This window comes from Sorex fumeus, unplaced genomic scaffold (assembly GCF_029834395.1).
Source record: "Sorex fumeus unplaced genomic scaffold, SorFum_2.1 ptg000014l, whole genome shotgun sequence".
Classification (NCBI taxonomy): Eukaryota; Metazoa; Chordata; class Mammalia; order Eulipotyphla; family Soricidae; genus Sorex; species Sorex fumeus.
Window position 1 is genome coordinate 33386419 of NW_026606071.1, and position 23334 is coordinate 33409752.

Sequence of the window (23334 nt, forward strand, 5' to 3'; positions counted from 1 at the left end):
AAAATACCCTATCTACTGTGCTATCATTCCAGCTCCACCAATAAATAATTAAAACTTGATCACTAGGTCAAAATGGAGATGTGATGAAAATTACACTTACAAAGACCTGAGCAGAAGCCTGGACCCCTTCTCAACACCAAATATCTGGGCAGTTATGAGATGAAAAGAATTCCACCGTAAGAAGCACAGAGAACCAACACTGGAAGGTAGGTTGGGGATATGTTTTGTGACACACAAACCCACCCCGGGTTTGCAGAAATCAAGAAAACTCATTTCACCCGAATTCTGCTCTCTGTGCCCTTCCTCTGGCAAGAGTTTATTCGAACGGGCTCTCCAGGGCCATCCAGGCGGACTGCCCAAGTGCAATTGCTTTCTGTCCCTGGCACATTCCCTGAGGGGAGGAACCATGCCTTCATCTGAACTGTAAACCTCGCAGAAAAGAACTGGCTGTCCATGGGCTCCCGGGGACAGAACAGGGTGAGTCAGGCAGAGGACAAGAGGACGTACCGGTCGTCTTCTCGCCCACCAGGGGCTTGCTCTCTTTCTCCTGGTAGACGGCAAAGACTCGGAACTGATAGGTGGTGCCTGGGGTGAGTCCTGTGATCTCGGCAAAAACGTTTTTGCTGATGGGCAGATTCTGTCCCTGCTCGCCCGGCAGGTTGACGGGGATCACCTCCACACGGTATCCGTTCACTAAACTCTCCGGGGGCATCCACATGATGAAGACCTTCACATCTGTCACTTCCAGAAATTGCAGATCATGGGGTGGCTGAAGTGCACCTAACAGACAAAAAAAAAAAAGTTAAGTCAGTAGTCACAACCCGTGAGGAAGATTTATTTATTTATTTATTTATGGCTTTTTGGGTCCCACCTGGTGATGCTCAGGGGTTACTCCTGGCTCATACACTCAGGAAATACTCCTGGTGGTGCTCAGGGGACCATATAGGATGCTGGGAATTGAACCCGGGTCAGCTGCATGCAAGGCCAACATCCTCTCGCTGTGCTATCGCTCCAGCCCTGGAAGATTTATTTTTATGGAGGTTGGAGGCACAGCACTGGGCTCAGGGGTCACTCGTGGTGATACTCAGGTGACCACTTGGTGCTGGGGACCAAACCCGGACCTCCGGCATCTAAAGCATGAATGATCTCGCTTTGAATGATTTTTAAGTCAGTTTTCGGGACACACTAGAAGGCAATCATCAAGCTTGGCAAAAGCCAAGAGCAACGCTCAGTTTGGTCTCTCACACAGAGAATACATTTCTTGGCTTCTGTTCTCAGGGTTCAGTCATACAGCTTCCCCAATGGTTGCTAAAGTGTGCGTGTCTAAAATCGCTACATAAGTGAGTTTCCCAAAACAGGAAGCTCCAATCGAGGGATTTCAAGTGAACACATCAAAGAATAAGACCAGGGATAAAATAAGGTACACGGTGAATCGAAAATGGGCAGCACTGTGGACAGAGACAACAAACCTGTAGAAACGATTACTTTATTTTATTGGGCACTCACTGTCCTCCCCCTGCCCATGAAGCTCAGGAATAGAAAGGGAGATCAGGATGTTCCCTGTTTAGTCCTTATGAGATAGGACAATCTGAGGGGGAGTTTCTCCTTACTTGTGCGTGGGACGCCCGTGGTTTCCTGCTGGATGATGGCAGGGGAACTCTCTTGGTTTTCTTCTACCGCGTAGATAGTGATGTTATACGTCATCCCGGGCTCCAGATCGCTGAGTGTGACTGAGGTGGCACTTTCAGGAAGGTTGAGTTCCGTGCTACTGCCTTCAATTGGGGAGGAATAGATGACTCTGTATCCTGCAGACAAAAACGAACAGACGGGTTATGAAACGCATGATTACAAAGTCCCAACTCCCCCTTTGCCAGGAGCCGTGAGCGTCTTGCTTGAAGACTTACCAACTAGTGATTTTTTTCTACTCTTCCAGTGTGACCATTTTTTGTAAGCCTTATTCAAGCAAAGTACTAAGGAAAAGTACTAAACACTAAGTACTAAGCAAAATACTTAGCACAGAGAAACTTTTTTAAATTCTCAAGTTCACTCCTGGGGACCTAAGGTCTTTAGTTAATGCCTAATAGAGAAGTCACGAGGAGAAGATGCTCATGCTAATCCAGTTACTTCTCTAGCACAGAATGATACAAACAATTATCATTGGGCCTTTCTGAGCCCAGATCTGCTGGCACCACCATGTTCTTGTGGAACCTCAGACATCAGAATGAGCTTAGAAGACAACATGGCTGACTCTTACAGAAGAGGCCTGACAAAGGAAAGCACGCCCTTGGACAATGCAACAGAACTGAGGTTACCAAGGATGCAAGAGGGCTGAGGGCGAGGAGACAGGACTGGCGGACGGGGATTCCTAGAAGTGATGAGAACAATGGTGGATGGTTTGGGCACATTGGTGCTGCTGGAAGTGCTAACTTTGTACAGCTAAAGCATAAACATGAGCATCATTCTAAACAAACAAACAAAACCCCCACCAACTATAGCGTATAAAGTAAAATTTTATCCAGACAAAATTAAAAATCTCGAGAGTGAGTCTTTCAGAATATGGTTGCCTTTACTGCTATGGGAATGTCTAGTGCCTAAGACAATTAACTTGTTTTCGAGGGTGTGTGTGTGTGTGTATGTGTGTGTGTGTGTGTATCTCTGTGTGGGGTATGAGTGTGTGCGTGTGTGTCTGTGTGTCACTGTCACTGGCCTCCCACTGCTCATCAATTTGCTCGAGTGGGCCCAGTAACATCTCCATTGTGAGACTTGTTGATACTGTGTTTGGTATATTGAATATGTCACAGGTAGCTTGCCAGGCTTTGCCATGTGGGCGAGATACTCTCGGTAGCTTGCCGAGCTCTCCGAGAGGGGCGGAGAAATCGAACCCGGCTCGGCCGGGCCGGCTGGTGTGCAAGGCAAAAATGCCCTACCACTGTGCTATCACTCCAGCCTGTGTGTGTGTGTGTGTGTGTGTGTGTGTGTGTGTGTGTGTGTGTAAGAGGAATAATAAAATGAGCTTGAGGGGAAACGAGCCATAAGAAAGTAAGGCTGTAAATAATCACATTATTAATTTCACGCACACAAATCTCTCTACCCTAGTAATTCTAATAACTTCGGGGAGATTTTCATGCTGGTTCACAGAGGAGAATCTGCTCCCACCTGACCTATGCCATCGGGAGGAAGCAGGGAGCTGGGATGGGGAAGCTTGGCTGACCTGTGATGGGTGCCTGTGGTCTGCTCCACCTAATAACAATCGAGGTGTTACCCACTTTGTCCACAGTAGGGTTCGGCGGCGCATCTGGTGCTAAGGAAGGAAGGTGAGGAGAAAGGTCAGGACATGCTGCTGGACAAGCCAAAGCTTCTTCTCACATCATGTTGGGCACAGGTACCTGTTGTCTGTGACGTGGACAGGATCAAATTCTTATCTCCATCTTCTGTTATCTCATAGACATTGACAATGTATTTTCGGCCAGGAAGCAGGTCAACGATGTTCACAGAGGAAGCTGTGCTTGGAAGATCTTGAAAGAAAAAGGAAGGCTTACCAACCAGAGTACACTACTCCCTTGAGTGCCTCCCAACCCTATGAAGGATAGTTTACAAACGATCCATTCACCAAGGAGGAAGGAATCATACTCCTGGGCAATCAGCACGACCGAGAGTTGTCAAGACATGCTGAAGTCATTTTTCTTTTTGTCCATCCCTCCCTGCAACAGTTACTTCTCTAGAGATTTATTCATTTTGTAATGCATCATCACATGTGCAAACACAGTCCTCTGAAGTTCAAAGTGAGTGCCATGGTTATGGGCAGAGGGTGATGGCAAGAGAAGAGAAAGGGAAAAGGATCTGTGTGCTATGTTCATTTTATAAAAATGCATGGAGCTTTCTTATGATCTGCATGAAAAAGGATCTGCATACTTTACCGCAGTATTTATTCTACAGAAAAGATGTTGGGGGGCATCCCTGACATTCTGGGGGCCATGGGGGGTCTGGCACTTCAAAGGGGACACCAGGGTTACTGAGTTCTGGGTTTTTTTCACTGGAGACTGACCTCTGGGTTGCATGCATTCAAGGCATGCTCTCCAGCCCCTGAAAGAATCTCCCCTGCCCTCCACAACAAATTTTTAATGCGTGAGAATTGGAAAAGTGTAACTGAGGGTAACATGTACCCACAAATGTCATACTCTGTGAAGCCATTTTCCCATTGGCAATTACTTACATAAGTAAAAAGCCTGTAAAGCTGTGTGCAAGTAAACACACACACACACACACACACACACACACACACACACATCACACCAGGGACCAGGAGCAACCTAGCAGAGTCCTAGGAAGTTCTGTCATACTCCTTTTTCATCAGAATGTTCTGTTCCATCCAAAGTGTCCACCCTGTCCAAAGCTCCCAGAGGCTTCCCACTCAAGTGGGGATGACCTCAGCCGCCCCAAACCTACATGGCAAGACCCTGCACTCACCCAGGTAGCGGGGTTTGGCGCCGTCCTCGCTCAGCTCATATTCCACTCGGAATCCTGACACCGTGTCTGAAGCCGACACCCATGAGACCACAAAGCTGTTGGTTGTGATTTCCGTCACTGACTCGGATGTGTCCACCACGGGAGGCACAGGCGCATTCTCGCCGGACACTGTGTTTTCTGGAGTCACAGACAGGAGAGAAAGACCTTCAGCCCAGACAGGCTGCGTAGAAACTCACCCAGAAAAAGGGGTTGATGGAGGAATGTGAGGTGAGAAGGAGCACCCCCTCCCACCCTCTCTTGCCATGCAGGCCCAGACACAGGCAGGGTGGGGCACGTACGGTTGACGTTCGGGCTGCTGCCGGTGCCCGAGGTGGTGAAGTCGAAGCGCGTCAACTCTCTCTGGCCATACTGCTGGATGCTGATGAGCTGGCCCTCGTAGACGAGCCCTGGCTTCAGGCCTGTGATGGTGTATGAGTTGAGGTGGCCGGGGATGATGGCTTCCTTCCAACGACCACGAGTATTTTTCTAAATGCATGAATTATAAACATACATGGTTAGCAACATATGTATTCAGAAAAACTGTGGAGTCCTCTCTCCAGAAAGAGAGACCTATGCACCTCTAGTGTAGAGGAAAAGCCCAAGTAAGGGATTGAAAGAGGGACCTGACGCAGGGGTTCATGGGAACTGGGATGGCTGTAGCTAAGCGTCAGGAACGGTTGGCTGGGCACCGCCCTACATGCTGCTTTAATAACCAGACCCCTTTCATCTCCAGCTCCCCACATTCTCCCCATTGACTACATTATTGTCTTCATTTCACTAGTGGAAAAACAGAAAGATGAGATGCCCATGGCACCCCAGGGACAGGCACTGGGATCTTCCTTATGCTAGATCAATGATTGGTCATCGGTAACAAAATATGATGAAGCCCCCAGTTTGTGTCTCCCATTTTTTAAAAATTTGTACAACAAAAAGAGAGAGACTATTCTCTGGAGAGGGAAAAGTCTCCATTTTTCACTTGATGAGTGGGCGTTAAAGTGTCTTGCCAAGAAAAGCATAGACACAAGTATTATATTGCTTCTGCCTCAGTTATTGATGCCTTGAGTTCAACTAACTGGTCTGGGGTTATGACTCATTCTTGGATATAAACTCCCCATCAAAAGTACTTAATTTATTTTAGACAAGACTGAAGGAGAATGACTTTGGTTTATTTGGTTTTTGTTTCCGGTTTACATTTTCAACTTCATTAAAATATAATGGGTCACAAAACCCACTGCAATGAAACATGTGCAAAAGGGGGCAAAAAGCCCTTATTTCTAAATGCCAATGTTCTAAACGAATATAAGTCAAAGTGCATTTTTAATGCCCAATGTTTTTTTTACATTACTCAATCAATAGGTTCTTAATAATTAAAATAGTGTCAATAATGAGTATGTGAAAGTGAGTCTAATGCTCTTTATTTAATTTCATTTTAGTTTTGGTTTGGGGCCACACGAAGTGGTGTCCAGGGGCTAGTTCAAGCTTTCTGTTCAGAAGTTGCTTTTAGTTGTATTCAGGGAACAGTGTGGGTGATTGGAGAATCATACCTGGGGTTCCATATGCAATGTGTGTACTACAGTTCCTGAACTATATCTCTCAGCTCCCCAGAACTCATTACGTATAACTGTTAACTCAAATTCATTGTAAAAGCTGAAATTAGACATCATAATCAGCACAGACACAGTCATAAAACGTTTTTTTCTGGTTGCTGTTAAAAGGAAGCATTCATGTAAACATTTTAAAAAGATCTTAGATCAAGTCTACTAAGATAAAATCTGTCATATATTTTGAGAGTGGATGACAGTCATATGTGAAAACATTACAAGTTTCAGGTTGCAAATGCTGTCATGCCAGGGAGCATGGGAAAAGAGCAAAAGTCAGAGGTGTCAGAAAACGAAAGGTTTTAAACTAGTTAAAAATTTCAGAAAAAAAATTGGTCTCTGCCACTCACTCTTGAAGACTACTTTAAATTTGTCTCCTTGTAAATGTTCTTTATTTCAGTGGTCTCATATAATATCTCAGAGGTAAGTTTAAAGTGAGTAAATCTGGTGATGGGACAATAAAAAAAAAAGATTCTGCAGGGAAACAGACTTGCACTCCAGTGACTGTCACACCAGACACAAAGGTTTGTCTAGAGCCATCCAATGCACCATTCTTCCAAAGCAGGTGAACGGAGAAAAACGACATTTCACCAGCTTTGATATTTTTTATCAAAAGCCAACTGCAGAAATTGATCAGAATTTTGGTTCTGAAATTGCTAGAAACGAAGCTATAATGAACAATGGACATTTTTCTCCGATGTTTAAAACATCATTTCAAAAATGATAAACCATGAATTTGGGGGATAGTAGGCATGTTGTGAAAAGATAAGAAAAAGTTAAGGTTTACTTGACCCATCTTCTTAATTCTAAACATTTATTAGAAAATCTAAAGTTTTTCTAAAAAAAATTTAAGGTCAATCATCACTTCTCATCTATACTTCCCTCTCATCATTTCTTTCCCTTCTTTTTCTTTCTTTTCTGGGGGGAGATGGGGTGGGGTGAAGTGGAAGACCTTCCTAGCCAGTCAGGGGCCACCAGTACTATATCTGCCGTTGTGTAGGAAGCAATTAAATAGGAGGTTAAATTGAGCTTTATACATGCCAGGCACATACAACTTTTGAGCAAACCTTATGCTACCTATCTCATGCTCCCTTCTATCCAAAGAACTTCAGAGTATCAAAAGTAGGATCTTAAGAAAATATCACTTTTTAAAAAAAGGAACCCAAAGGGAAGGGAAGTTATTTTGTTTTACAAATCAAAGGAATAATGCCAGTAATTTTTCCTCTCTGAGATCGGAAAACATAAAAACTTTAGATTTTCTTCCCCTATGGGGAGGAATAGTTTGCAGCATTATTGTTCATGTTCAATCACTATCTTTGCTACAGAAGCCTTTCTTCTTCTTCTTTTTTTTTTTTTGCTTTTTTGGTCACACCTGGCGATGCACAGGGGTTACTCCTGGCTCTGCACTCAGGAATTACTCCTGGCGGTGCTCTGTCCCCCGATATGCGATGCTGGGAATCAAAGCCGGGTCGCCCTACCCACTGTGCTATTGTTCCAGCCACTACAGAAAACTTTCTAACAAGAAGAACTGAATTGTCCTCAGTAACTGCCCCTGCCCTCATCCCAAAGCTACATATTATTAATTTGATTAACTAAACAGATACAAATGCTTAATGAATACTTTATCAGATCTGTTGACCCGAAAGCCGAAAACATATACAAAATTTGTTCATTTTGAAAGATTCTGTATAAAAAATATCTTGATGGAATACTCACAGGTTTCCATCTAAGAATGTACTTGGTAACATGAGATGATTCTGGTGTATTCCACTGGATGGGGTGACTGTTGGGCTGAGTTGGGGTCCCAATGATGGTTATTTGGACAGGACCAGGTGTACCTGAAAGTGAAAAATTTGATTATCTTGGCTGTTTACTCACCAATATTTAAACAGTGGATAAGAATCACTAAAGACTTGTGAACAAATGTTAGCACAATAAAATTTATATGGCATTATTCTTTTAAATGCTGACATTGGCAGTATCTACAGCAAATTATTGCTAAATTATTATTGTTCACATAAAAAAGGCAAACAGAACTTGCATCAGATAAAACAAATTTTTCAATGTCTTTTGCTTCGTTTTTTCTCCATTTTCAAAGAATAGTGAGCAAATAGTGAAACTCAACACAAGTAATGTACTACAGATTATAGACTTCATTTACTTATTGTATGAAGTTTCTCTGAAGCAAACTCTATTTTGTGGAGAATTTTATCAGGAGTGAATCTACACCTAAGACGAAGACAATGTTCCAAAGGCCATATGACATGATGTAAAACAAACACATTTCTAAATGGGGTAGAGTCTCAGACAAACAGACCAAGGTAATAATTAAAGATTCAGTTTTATTTCCTATCATTTTATAATACAGTTTTAATTTTCCTCATGAAGCATTTTCTAGTATCACCCTCTACTAATCCATTTATTGAGATAAAAAAATTGTTTTTCGATGAATTCATTGTTTTGTTGTTGTTGTTGCTGCTGAAAAAATTCATAACACTAGGAAAAATTAATTGAATAGGTATTTTCCATTTTCCAAAAACTTAATTTCTTCAAAAGCAGTTATCAACAGCATGACATTTTGGATTATAGAGTAAATCCAGTTTTTCATTATTTTGATGAATATGAGTGTTACTCCCACTAATTTAAAGTATTTTTGAAAACGTATTAGTTTAGATACTTTTTTCCCTTTTTTACAGGGGTTTTTACATTCATTGGTGCTCAGGGGCTACTCCCAGTTTGCTACTCCCAGTTTGCTTCTGGCACTGCTTGGTTGGAGGTTCATGCAGTAATCCAGATCAAACCAGGTCAACATTATGCAAGGAAAGTGCCTTAATCCCTATACTATGTATGGGGCCCACAGTTGCAGGTCTTAAAGGAAGTAGAAACCACTGAATAGGAATTCCACATAGAATAACATATGAAATAGGAAATTTATGTCTGCACTGTAGAACATTGTCTTTTTCCTAGCCTTGTCTTTTTCATACATCAATCAACAATCAATTTTCCAGAAATGAAACTAAACCTTTCCAAAACTATCTTGCTGACACTGTTAATAAGGCAAATTATTGCAAACTTAATAATTCACTTCACCGGATTACTAGCAGGTTTTAAATTTTCTGAAAGTTCTTAGGAAAAATACATCAACTGTAAAACCTTATAATTTTCTTGGCTATTAAATACTCTCTACAAATAAGCTTTTCTCTTTACACAATGAATATTAACTTTCATATCTCTGTAGACAAAGTTCTAGAATAATATGCTGACTCCCGCCTTAAGAACAATTAGATGGTAGAAGGCCAATATGTCAATAAAAGACTAATTCAATATTATTTGAAGGTTAATTTCATTATATATATAGATATTGTTTCCAACCCCATAAAGCCTATAATTCATGGGTTTAAAATTATTTCCAGTTCTCTCTTTAATTGCAGTCTATATTTCATAGACCATGGTGAGACATTTGTTCTAGTCAACTGGCAAAAGTAAATTTCAAGTTCCTCTTTGGATCCTCACTTATCTTCAAGAAAACCCTCACAAATGTGAACAGGTGTTTAAGATAAACATTAGCACAAAGTTTTAGGGACATGATTGTTCTCATGGATATCAATAAAAAAGAGCAAACTTGTTTTATTAATATCAATACTTAAAGAAATCCGGCTATAATTTCCTTGGATAAATAGACATGTGCTATGACTTTTATTTAGTTTGCGATCATAATTTAGAAAGGAAAAGGTTTATGATTTACAGAATGTACCACCTTACGAGTTATCTCTTATGTAAGCTATGGACTTCGGGTCATAATACTATGCCAATTTAGTTTTACTGATTGTACCAGATATACACTCAGTGGGATGTTGGAAATGGAGAAGGCTGGATATATTTTTTAGGAAATGTCCATGCCTTCGTCTCAACTGTTCTCTGAACTTAAACCTGCTCTAGTAAGGTTTTTATTTTATTGTTTCAAAGACAGCTTATACAAGGGGCCAAATAGATAGGTGAAGAATCTGGAGTACATGTTCTTTATACAGATGGCCCAGGATTCTGTCCTTAATACTGCATTTCATCCCCTGAGCATCTCCCTAAATACAGACCCAGGATCACCCCTCAGCAGTGCAGAAAGTGGCCCAGAAACAAAAACAACATAAAACAACATAAAAGAATTGAATGCATGTAACGTTTTAGAAAGACAAAAAATAATTTTTTACTGTCAGCCTTAAGCCTAATCATGCTTCTTTGACTACAAGGAGATTATTAAATAAAGGGTGGTATGAAGATGGGGAAAAGGCAATTTAGTAGTTCTCACTCCACTGATGGAGCAAAACGACACGTTACTTCTTTCTAAACCATGAAGCACTGGTTTAGTGAATCTACATTTTCAAATTATGCTTTTTCTTGACTGGCTTTAGAGTCTATCTCAAAACAGAGGGTGACATCAAAGAGCCAGAAGAATGCCTTGAGTCTCACACATTTGGGTCTATACTGTCTGTGATTTGTAAGATCAATTAAACTCCTATTATCCCTTACCTTATTTATGTATAATTTGAAAATAAAACTTGTAGATTCCAACAGAGTTCACATTAATTAGATTTAAATTTTTAATAATCCTTTCAGTACATGTCAGTTGGTAAAACTAACTTTGGAGTTGGGGCTCCCTAGTAATGCTTGGGGGACTCAGGGGAGCCATGTAGTATTCTGCCAGCCTACTGGGTCAAATCAAAACTAAGTCCTGGTGACAATGGTGCTGCTAGGACTGAGTGATTTGAGTGATTTTGTGGGCCACCAGGACCATATCTGGCAGTGCTTAGAGAACCAGGCAGTGCCCAGATGGAATTTGGTGTTTGGAGCACAAAACGCATCTGCACCAGTCCTTTGAGTTCTCTCCCAGACCCCTTGGAAGCTTGCCACAAGAGCGGGTGAGGGGGGGTTGAAGGGGACAGGTAAAGGAATATACCTGATAACCTTTCATTATTTGTGTTGCAAACCATAAGGTCCAAAAGGAAAGGGGGGGGGCAGGGAGAAAAAGGGAGAGAGAGTGAAAGGGAGAGAGACAGAGATAGAGACAGAGAGAGACAGAGAGAGAGAAATAAAGAAAGAAGGAGGGAAGGAAGGAGGGAGGGAAGGAAGGAAGGAAGGAAGGAAGGAAGGAAGGAAGGAAGGAAGGAAGGAAGGAAGGGTGTCTGCCATAGTACAGGCATGAAGGACAGGAGAGAAACTGGGACCTTAGGTAGTGGGAAAATATACTGGTGAGGGGTTGGAGCTATAGCACAGCGAGTAGGGCATTTGTCTTGCTCGTGGCTGACCCAGGATCGGTTCCAGGCATCCCATACGGTTCCCTGAGCACCGCCAGGTGTGACCCAAAAAGGCCAAAAAAAAAAAGTACACTGGGGAAGGGACCGGTGTTGGAACATTATATGACTGATATTCAATCATGAGCAACTTTGTTAATGTGTATACCACTATGGTTCAATTAAAAATATAAATAAATGGAAAAAAATAAAATAAAATGTTTACATTATCCCGACTACTTACTCTTCTTTGTATTACCTTTGCTCCCTCTCCTACGCAAAACTGAGCAGGCTAACCATAAAATAGTTAAGATATGACACAAAGCCTATTCTTTTCAAATCAGTTTAAAATAAGCCTCAAATGAAAAATCTCCCGCAACTCTGACCCTGGAGAAGTTAAACATTTATGGGTTGGTCACTCTGTCCTTTTTTCTCTATTTAGTTTGCAGAGATTTGTGCTTTTCTAGTTGCTCATTGACAAACCAAATGCCCTTATCTTCTGTTAGTTTGAACAACTCTACCAGGTCCTTGGTAGATGGGACAAACAGGGCAGGGCTCTGAGACAATCCCTTGCTAATCTGCTGTCCCTTTGCTCTTCCCACACCCCCAAAGCCCAACATGCAAGGTCTGAACCACTGAGCAAACCAGGCAGAGAGATAAGCACCAAATCGCACACAAAGGGCAAATGCCGGCACCTTCCCCCCAGTTCTCCTGTCTGCTCAATGACCACTACTGCTACCTTTTTAAAAGAGGGGGAACAGGGTCATCACATCAAATCCCAACATATGCAAGATCCCTCCCCTCCAGTTTTAAATTCTGACATGTCCCTCTAAATACTAAGTCACACTTTACAAGAGAAAACACAGTTCTAATGAAACCACTGAGGAGAAGTCATTTTGAATCAGTGCCTACACCGATAGCCATGAACATAGGAGCTAGAAAGTATTGTTCTCTTTTGTTTGGTTGGTTGGTTTTGAGGTGGGGACACGCTCAGCTATGCCAATGGTTTACTCCTGGCTCTGTGCGTGGGGATCATTCCTGGCAGGCTCAGGGGATCAAATGGGGTGTCAGGGATCGAACCTAGGTGAGTCATGTGCAAGGCAAACACCTACTCACTCTCTCTCCGACTCCAATGAGAATATTTCCGCCGAAGTTGCATTAAGAAAAACAATGACATATTTTCTGAATTTTTGATGATTTTTCAATTAGATCTTTAAATATTATTGAGTTTTTTTTTAAAGTAATGCCTTATATCCAAGACCACCACAGAAACCAACTTGAGAGACAGGACAGTCTGTGCTCTGTGATTCCTCCTGGAACAGAGCTACTGTTTATCTGAGGGTTGGGAGAGAAGAAACTCCACAGGGTTTGCAAAAAGTGTATTTTCATGCCTGTTATTGAGGACCCACAGATTGTTGGACTGGAAATCTGGGGAGCAACTTTAACGATAATCAGCTATAATCTCCCCACAAGGGAACAGTGAAACTGGCAGTGATCTTCCTAGCAACTCATATGGCACTGGGATCTGGCAAACCTTTGACCAAACTATTTCATACCTTGTTCTCAGTATAGTAAATTTCTTAGAATCATGGAGGGGCTAAGTCCATTTAGTTTCTCTGGTAGGCATATTCAGACACCCTGAAAAGCTTTTTTGTTTTGGAATGAAGGCCCTAACTTTTTTGGGGGGGAGATGGGGCCAGAGAGATAGGACACTGGATAGGCTGCTTGCCTTTGCATGCCTCCAACTCAGGTTCAATCCCTGGCATCCCATAGACAACTCCTGGAGCCAGCCCGTAGTGATCCCTGAGTGCAGACCCTGGAGTGAGCCCAGGACATACCCAAGAAAAGAAAAACAAAAAGATTGGGGGGAAGTTGAAGAGGAGGCCTCTGAGCAGTTCTTAGGAACTCAGGGGCCCCTGAGTGCTGGCAGATCATGAGGTGTAATGATTCAATGCTTGGTGAAGATGGAGCTGCACAGGCACAACAGTGCCGAGGCCAACAGGGCTAGAGCCAGTGACACGTACAGAACCACTTGGGGTGGAAATAGAACTTGAGGCCTTGTGCAGGCAAGGTCTGGCTCCAACTCCTTATAGTACCTTTCCATTCCCTTGGTTTCATATCTATATACAGATGACTAGAGCAATAGCACAGCAGGTAGATTCGATATGCCTTGCACGCGGCTGACCCTGCAGACCCGTGTTTGATTCCTCCGCTCCTCTCGGAGAGCCCAGCAAGCTACTGAGAGTATCCCGCCCGCATGGCAGAGCCTGGCAAGCTCCCTGTGGAGTATTCGATATGCCAAACACAGTAACAACAAGTCTCACAATGGAGATGTTACTGGGCCCACCCGAGCAAATCGATGAGCAACGGGAGGACAGTGCTACAGTGCTACACACACACACACACACACACACACACACACACACACACACACGAATGGATAGGCAGATATTGGGGTTGGGGCTCTCAAGCAGTGTTCAAGAGACCTTGAAACCCCTCTTGGCAATTCTCAGTCAATTCCCTGTCAACCAGGCTGGTGGGGATGGGCAGTGATGTGAGAGGACAAGGCTGTGGTACTGTGGGGTCTTGTCGCATCAGAGACTACTCAGACCATCCTGGCAGTGAAAAGGTGCCTCCAGGGTTGCACCCAACCATGCTCGGGAAACCACAGTGCCAGGAAGAGAACTGGGCTTAGCTTCATGAAAGCATGCACCTTAATCCCGACACCACCTCTCCTGTTCACAAGGCCATGATTTAAGCCCCAAATTAACAGGAAGCTAGAAGATTTTGCACCTTGTTTTATTTTTTTTTTCTTTTTAGATCACATCCAGCTATGCTCAGGGGTTACTCCTGGCTTTGCATTCAGGAATCACTCCTGGCAGTGCTTAGAGGCCCATATGGGATGCTGGGATTCAAACCTGGGTCAGCCACGTGCAAGGCAAATGCCCTACCCGCTGTGCTATCACTCCAGCCCAGATTTTGCACCTTGGGAGTTGCTCAAATCAGTCCGGCCCAACAAGCAGAGCTTCACCATTCAACACATTTCATTATAATCACTGGGTTGAAGAAAGGTTTTTCCTCAAATGAATCAATAATGCCTACAGCTAGGCATTATATCCTGTGACCCAGTAATACACATTTTTCAACTATGTGAGCAATGGATTAGCCAAATTACTACAACACTTGACCCAGGAAACTTTGTTTCAGTCTCAATTGATCTAACAAATGAATATTTTGACACAAAGAGGGCTGGGATGAAAAGCTAAACATGTACATACCCTCCATTGTTATTTTCCATCATTTCTTTATGTGATATCTCTGCTAAGAACCAAACATGAAGCCCCAATTACCGTCGCCAGTGGAGTCCGCTTCACAGTTTCTTTTTGCATGTTTGGATAAGACATGAAATTAAGCAGTATTTTCAGTGAATTCAACTGTGTTAAGAAACAACACTGCCCACTGGTACATTTTCATAGCCTTCTAGATCTTTTAGTTGAGGGGGAGGGAGAAAGGAAAACGATTCTAGTCCAAAATTCAGTTGATAAGCAATAGTGTCATGGAAAGCAAAGCATGAGAAAAGAAGGAGAAACCAACACTGGCCCCATAGTTTGAGCAGACTCTGATGTTGTTCTGTTTGGAGAAGGCAGTGTGTATAAGTTCTTAATTTACAGGAACAATCTGCTTACCTGGGTAGGTCTGTAAAGGTTGGCAGTGCCACTCTCCAATGCCACGCCCATAGCAGTAGCACTGGTATTTTGCTCCGTGCACGTTTTTCTCCCAGGTTTCTCCAATTTGATAAAATGTTCGGGTATCTGAATCCTGGCATTGGTCTGAAATATCCACAAGTCAAAGGTAAGTAGGTTTGAATATTTAAAAGTTACAAATCTCATTTTAGTTGGCTAGAGTTTAAAATTCTTAGTTGCTACAGAACTTGCAACTTCTCACAAATACATATAATTGAAAAAAAACCCAGTTTGCTCACACCTTTTACTTTATAGGAAGGTAAAGATAAAGGTAAAGGACCTCCCGTTGATCATCGATTTGCTCGAGCGGGCCCAGTAACGTCTCCATTGGAGACTTTGTTGTTACTGTGTCTGGCATATCGAATACTCTCTGTAGCTTGCTGGGCTCTCTGAGAGGGGCGGAGGAATCGAACTCGGGTCGGCCATGTTGGCTGCATGCAAGGCAAACGCCCTACCCGCTGTGCTATACTTTATAGGAAATTTAATAGTAAGAGCAACTACTGAGAGGAACAACTCACTTTCTAGGGGGGTAAGAGATTGCAAACTAAAAATGTAAAGATCTAGATTTCAGCTTCTCTTGCTATTCAAAAGTGTGAATTTGGAAAAAAAAGTAGGCATCTTATCCATACTACAACTGATTTATTCCCAGTCAAAGAGCAAGGACCAAAGATAGGCAGTTTCACATCTTCCGAATCAGTGGGACTTCATTTGACATGTAAATCGTTGAATGGTTGGATTTTAACCAGGAGTATTTGCTAAGCAGCTTCTAAAGAAACCTCAAAGGCTTCTATCCTGGCTTTGGCAATCTGGTCAAACAAACCCATCAACCAGTCTCACTGTTTTCTCAGTGAGCTAGAGCTCTCTTCAGCAAAATGAATGCTAATGGGATTCAGTTCAAGGATTCACTCTGTTTGACTTCTTCCTTATGGAAACCATGAAAACTGAACCAGCAAAAGCTCATTCTTTTACCCACCAAGCAGCATTGCTTTGTTAACAGTTTTTGGTGGCTGCAGCGGGACTGACCAACTTTGCCCCGACCACCTGGAGCAAAGAGATTGGGAAGTCGGCAGCAACTAGCTTCCACTGAGAGGGTAAAGGCTAAGTGCTAATAGAGACACGGGCATTCTGCCTGACTCCTGAGAAAGAAGAGTGAATGGCCCGACTCCTGAACTCCCAGAGGCCATTTAAGCTCAATCTAAAACTGCAACAATACAGACCACACAGGGTGCAGATGGAAAAGCTTACTGCAAGCTACAAAGACATCACCAGAGTGTTTAATATCTGGACAATACTTTGGTGTTGTACTTCCAAACGCTTGTGGACACCAAAGACACTGTGACCCAGGACACATTTAAACCTGTCATCTGAAAATGTTACAGTGAAAGTGGGTCCCCGAAAATGCAGAGTTGAGTTTAATAGCAGAATCAGAAAACCCATCTGGTTAGGAATGGAGGGAAATGTTGAAAAGATTCTCCGTAACTTTTCCTAAGTATAAAAAGGAAAGAAATCTTAATCCGAACACTTAATTTGCAGTGACATCTAAAGTAGGCCTCAAGGGATCAGCCCCTGAGTAAATATATTGATCACCCTGGTGACTATCAGATTAGCCCAGCTGACCTAGAAATGTACTTCTTGTGACCATAGCGAGGAAAATGAAAAGAAAAGAAAAAAAAATACTATTGGAGAGCCCGGCAAGCTACCGAGAGTATTTGATATGCCAAACACAGTAACAACAAAGTCTCCAATGGAGATGTTACTGGGCCGGCTCGAGCAAATTGACGATCAACAGGAGGGCCTTTACCTTTACCTTTTTACCTTAACACTGGTAACACAATGTTTAAAGGCTCAACCTTCACTATTTGCTCAGATCTATTGCAAAGGGCAGCCAAAAAAAATAAAGTATTTTGGAAGAAGGTATTTACTGGCATAATCATTTGTCCATGCTTTTGCATAGTCAGCAAAGGAAGGTTCTCTTTCCTAACATTCTCTACTTTTATGATTCAGAAGCACACAGTGAATTCCAGTCCACTAAAATAAATCTGTGTCTCATATCAAATTCAGCAAAAATAAATAGCAACCGATGTCAAGGCTAGAGCCTGATCCATGATTAGAGAAAAGATTTTGCAAAGCTCTCTGCAAGCCACTGATCCAAGGCTGAAGTCAACCTATGGAATATCACAGAGTGCTCCATCTTTGAAACACTGCTCACACTTCTCAGAGTTGAAATTCCTCTCAAAAGATGAAGCCTGGATTGGAGCAATGGTACAGAGGGCAGGTCGTTTGCCTTGCAGGCGCCCGACCTGGGTTCAATCCCCAACATGCCATATGGTCCTCTGAGCAATGCCACGAGTAATTCCTGAGTGGCAGAGCCAGGAGTAAACCCTGTGCATTGCCGGGGGTGACCAAAAAAGCCAAATAATAATAAATAAATAAGTGAATTAGTTAAAAAATGAAGACTCCTTACCGAGAGGGTCACACTTCCACCTTCCACGACCCTGGCCAAAGCAGGTACAATTCAGCATATGTCCCTCTTCATGACGTTTATTGAATGTTTCATTTACATTATAGGTGACGTCGTCGACGATGCACTGATCTGTTTAGGATGAGAAGAGGGAAGAGTTATTTTAAGTTTCAGAGAGGAGACAAAACCATGGTTATACACAGCACAGTGTTCCTTCCACTTCACTGTCAACAACTCCCGCTGAAATAATTTTCTACTGACACAGAATAAAATACTGTTTCAAATCTGAGACAATCAGACCATTTTTTTTAACCAAAAATAATCTCATAATGCAATGTAATGTCAGAGGTCAAAGTATATTTAACTAAAAGGTGGTGAGAGCCAATTTTTGAGCAAATCCATACTTCACTTTCGGAAAAGTTCTTGCTCATTTATGACCAACAGAAAGAAAACTAAACCTCCTTCTAGAGCATAAGGGGATGGTGCTATCTTTGGAATGACGAAGTCGAGAGATATTTAGATTTGGGAAATTGAAAAAAATTATTTAGGTCACTTATGTTCTTGATTTTCTGAAAAATGCTAAGAAAATGTCTTTCCCTTTTTGGGTCTAAGTTCCTTCATGTGTAAAATAAAAAGTTGGTCTATAGGCTTTCTAGAGTTCCTTTCAGACATGCCTTCTTATTCATCATTATTATTATTGTTCCTGAAGTGTATTACTCATTGGACACCACAAATTGAGAACCAATTCAAGCCAAAGTCAATCAGCCGCACAGATTACTTTTCAGCTTAGCGTCTACAAAAATCTTACATTTTAAATCAACAAAACCTAAGAACTTAAATAGTTTTAATAAGTCAATGCCCTTTTATTATATATTTGGGCTCAGAGGGGGAAAAATGAATAAAAAATTGATTCATGCTACCAACTTATACCTGAATCTGCAGGATTAGTATAATATAGCAAGTCTCATCCTTTTGTTTTATTTTTTTTGTTTTTTCGTTTGTTTGGTTGGTTTTAAGGACACAACTGATGCTAAGGGATTGATTATTCTTGGCTCTGTGCTCAGGGATCATTCCTGAGGTGCTACAGGGACCATACTGGAGTGCCAGGAATCAAATCCAGGTTGAATGCATGCCAGTCAAGTTCTCTCTCCACAGTACTCTCACTCCAGCCCTGCAAAGTCTCATTTCTTAAAATAAATTATTCAAACTTTCAACATAATCCAAAGGCAACAGAAAGCTAAAAAGAGCAACTAATAGTGTTCTAGCCTTTGAAGTTATCCTTTCGCTTCAGCCTATGTAAATATGGATCTCATTATTGGTCTGTCAGCTTTTCTTTTCTGTTTCTTTTTTTTTTTTTTTGCAAATTCAATTTTTAATTTTTTTAATTTGAGTGCTGTGAGGTACACAGTTACAAGACTGTTTGTGATCGGGTTTCAGTCATAAATGACCCAACACACATCCCTCCACCAGTGTCCATTTCCCACCACCAAAGACCCCAGTTTTCCTCCTGCCATTTCCCCCTCCCCCACCCCAGTCTGCCTCCATGGCTCTATGACACTTTCCTTCTCTACTTTCCTCCTTTTATGCCTTCCTCCCTCCCTCCCTCCCTCCCTCCCTCCCTCCTTCTCTTCGTCTCTCTCTCTCTGTCTCTCTGTCTCTGTCTCTCTCTCTCTCTCTGTCTCTCCAGCCCCCTCCCCCTTGCTCTCCCTGCAAACCTTCCTTAATTGGACTCCCAAAACACAAAACTTATCCAACACACTAAACTAAATGGAGAGCTAAGGCATTTCTTCTCCTGCTTCTGGTAAAGTATATTTCCTCATAAAAGTCTGACTATTCATACCAGTCCGTTATTTCTAATGCTTTCATTAATAAGTAAACATACCTCGGAGCTGGGAGTAGGCAACACAGGTCCATTCCCCGCGACCATTCCCAATGCATGAGCACCGCATCATGTGACCCAGCTCATGCTGTTTGTCCCACTGGTCTCCAACGCGATACATCACCCCTTCGCTGGTCGTACAGACTTCCTCATGAGCTGTTGGGAATCGGGATGAGGAAAGTTCACAGGAGAAATAATGGCAAGGTCTAAAAGGGGACTCTATCAGTCCAGTTTGGTGTTCTAAGAAGTTCCACTTGGAAATGTGTTTATCTTAAAAAAAAAATCTCAGCGTTGCTGCTATGTGGAAGGAAGAGTTCAAGTCCCGGAGGGAAAAGAGTCCAAAGGTAAGGTATGGAGAAATAACGCAAAGGACTGTGAACCCATGATAAAACCCACGCAAAGAGTCTGTAAAACATCTGACCACTGCCCCATTACTTTGTCTAGTTCTAGATGATTCTAGATCAAAGGGAAACTCTGAGGAATGTGCAAACTGTGTTTTCTTTCTAAACTCAACATCCTCTTTGTGTGAAATGCAAGAAAGTAGTTTTTTTCTTAGTTTTGTTTCCGATCACATTTGACAATGCAAAGTGTACAAATTCTTGGTCTTGTAGTGGAAAAAATTAAATATGGGATACTTAAAGTTTGAAAGCAAAGAAATGTAATTGGTTTCTTCCTCTTCGTTCATATAAACCAGAGGCTTGCCAATTGAGATTCCTTTGCTTCTCAGGAACAAAGTTTGAATCATTTTGGTATTTCCTCAGTGAAAGAGCACATGGGCCTAAATTAAAACCATGTATGGATATTAATATTGTAACACTGTTATTACAGCAGTTACATGTCAAATGTTTCATGGAAATAAGTGGTGTGTTCTTTACAAAAGACAAATCTGTGAAAAACACATATCTTAAAATGTGATTTTTTTTAAAAAAGTATGTCTTTATAGTTGCCGTTACATTTTAGCAAGGATACTTGGAATTATGTAGATATTTGACTCATGTGATTCTCTGTGCACACATATATGCACGAATGTATATCAAATAACACTTTCAGTTGTTTCAAAATTGAGTCTGAATAGGACAGTCTGGAGGAGTAATCTGGACATGATTTTTGTCTGACTTGATACATGGTTGTCCACTATAGCTTTGGCTTACCAGCCATGGGGCAGAATCCAAACTTCTGGTCCGCATCATAGTTCATTGTGGTTCCACACCACTTCATGTTGTCTTTCCTACCCTCAGAAGTGCAATCAGTGTAGTTGTAATTGTTGTATAAGAAGGGGAAGTGGCATAAGGCACCGTTGGAATTTCCACCTCGAGTCTGAACCAAAACTGCCAAAAGACAAATGAGAACAAGACACTTACTTATCACTGAGTTTTTCAATGTACAGAGAGAAATTGCTGTGAAGGAACCAGTTTTCGGACCTAATTTACTGAGAATAGAACATGTTTTGAACATAGAGTTCTATGATTCCTTATTGTCCTCTATCTTCAAAATACAATCAGATTCACTTTGCCCTCTCATTTTCCAGTCCAAGAACAGAAATTAAAAACTCAGTTTGAATAAAACACAGTTTTACTAGAAGACAAACAAAAGTACTCAGGCATTTACCCAGAGTATTCCTAAATTCTATGGGAGTGCTTACTGATTTTTAACATGCAAGTGTCTTGATAAAAATCAAAATCCCCTCTGTGTCATAAATAAGTGAACTGGAGGTTCTACCCTCTGTGTCATTTTCCAAGGGTACTGGAGAACACTGGATGCACTAAGGTAATTCTATGTCTTCTGGGCTCAAACTAAAGTAGTAATTCTTGTGTAGCTCTAAAAAAAACAATAGGAGCAGATCACTGGCAAATTAAAGCAGGGCATGAGAAAATGGTTTTTCTTACTGCTCTTTTATGTGTGTGATACTCACCATTTTGGTCTGAACAAAAAGAGTATCTCTGGTCGGCTTCATAATTGGAAGTTGTGCTGCACCAGGGATGTCCATCTTGTCGTCCTTCCGTGGTGCAGGAGTAAAAAGTCCGGCCGTTGTAGGTGAATGGCAAGACACATGGTTCCCCATTTGAATTTCCTCCATAAGTTTGGGTTTCAGCTATAAGCATAAGCAAACAGTCTCAGTAAAAAAGAGCTGCATTCATATTCCACTGGAAACTGTGGAGCTTAAGTGAGACTCAAGGTATGCCCTCCCGGCTAGGTGATTAGCTTTAAGAGTGCCTAGATTATCAGCTAGTTCATCTCGGTCTAAAGGCATCCCTCAAGAAGGCCATGTCTCTTGTGAATAGAGCAACACCTGAGCTGTGGTGCTGACATGCTTGGCTATCCTTTGGCCAATGCATCTCAGAATATCCAACTATAAAGCTCTATTAACGCAGGTTAATGAAGAATGCTGCTCAGAAGATTCTAGAAGAATTCTGTTGGAGACAGAAGAATAAGAAGAAGGCTGTTCTTGGAGAAAAGTAGATGTACCGATGTGCCATTGTTGCGACTACTCTCAGAGTTCAGAAGAGATGCATTAGGTTATTAGACGTTTGCATCACAGAGCTCCAGGAATTTGAGGTTGAAAGTATAAATTAGCGATGATTAGCTAGTCAGAAAGCAACGTTTTAAAGCTACATTTTAGACAAATCAAGATAATGCAGAGCAGTTTAATCTTCACTTTAGGAAAGAAAATACACAGACTAAAAAGATAGGAAGAAAATATATCAAATGCCAACCCCAGGTATTATCGGATATTGTTTTATGATCTTAAATTTTATTTTCGGTAAATGAATATATGACCTTCTAAAACCTATTTATAAAAAGTAATTAGTAACATTTTTTTAAAAAAAAGATAGTTCAGACCTGTCTCCTCACAGCTGACTCCATTGCCCAAGCAAGTGCAAAGCATCTGGGTGTTTCCTTGTGTCTTCAGCCACTGCATGCCCGTTATATAAGTCACACCACTGTCAGAGACACACTGCCCAAATGGAACTGGTTCAGGGGCAGGAATTGGCTGGTAAATGGTCTGATGGACGTTTTCTGTGGAAGAACTTCCTAAAAGCATGAGAGAGAAAGCACAGTCACAAACATTGGCTATAAGAAGACAAGAAAAACTCCCAACTACTTTCTAGTTTTGGGATCTGACAGGTTTCAAACAAGTCACTCTGCAATCCATGTTGTTATCAACCCAGAAGAGAAAAAGAAGCTTCATTTTTACTTTCAGCCCAGATACTATTCCATGAATCTAACCTGAAGACTTCCAGGTCATGATCTTCCAGGTCATCTGGATTGTATGTCTAAATCATAGACATGATTCTTTCCCTCAACACAGCAGATACCTTCCACAGTAACTCACTCAGGCCATAGTTCATGACTTCATAAATCTTTAAATCTTCTTTCCAGCTCACCTCTATTTCCTCTCTTACTCCATGTCTTGTTTTGCCAACTTACTCATCATTCCCTCAAGGACCCTGTGCTATTCCTGTGCTTTTCTCTTGATCTAGGTGTTTCTCCTCTTAGCAACTTCCATACTCAAGACATTTCTATTCCTGATATTGTTTAGAAAACTCCCTGCAGTTTTATAGCTGATTTCTATTACTATATCTTTCTAAGGTAACAAGGTCAAGAAGAGTCCCAATGTTTATGCTTCTGGGTCTCAAACCAAAAAGAATACCTTCACCCAAACCAAAATACCAAAAATCCTTCACCTCTATGCTCACGAAATGTCTAGTACACCCAGCTTTTCTTGCTCTCCATATGCCTCACAAACCTTATTAATCTCAGTTCTATTGTTAGAGTCAGTATTTTGTTTTCATTCACTCTTGTTCATTTTTTCCCTTTGTACCTTTATATGCCATACAGGAATGAGATTATTTGACATTTG

General features: G+C 41.7%; 1 protein-coding gene across 7 annotated transcripts in view; it reads right to left on the reverse strand.

The window, feature by feature from the left end:
• The window catches only part of FN1 (fibronectin 1), an 81213-nt gene that overhangs the window by 48263 nt on the left and 9616 nt on the right, over window positions 1–23334 (reverse strand). For all 7 annotated transcript variants that reach the window (XM_056111592.1, XM_056111591.1, XM_056111590.1 and 4 more), the window contains exons 7-19: window positions 22314–22505; window positions 21385–21564; window positions 20624–20800; window positions 19476–19628; window positions 17597–17725; window positions 15076–15219; window positions 7821–7942; window positions 4806–4992; window positions 4468–4644; window positions 3387–3515; window positions 3212–3301; window positions 1611–1805; window positions 508–780 (exon numbers count right to left, since the gene is read on the reverse strand). In XM_056111592.1, coding sequence (XP_055967567.1) covers window positions 508–780; window positions 1611–1805; window positions 3212–3301; window positions 3387–3515; window positions 4468–4644; window positions 4806–4992; window positions 7821–7942; window positions 15076–15219; window positions 17597–17725; window positions 19476–19628; window positions 20624–20800; window positions 21385–21564; window positions 22314–22505 — 2148 coding nt within the window. The remainder of the gene's footprint in view (window positions 1–507; window positions 781–1610; window positions 1806–3211; window positions 3302–3386; window positions 3516–4467; window positions 4645–4805; window positions 4993–7820; window positions 7943–15075; window positions 15220–17596; window positions 17726–19475; window positions 19629–20623; window positions 20801–21384; window positions 21565–22313; window positions 22506–23334) is intronic.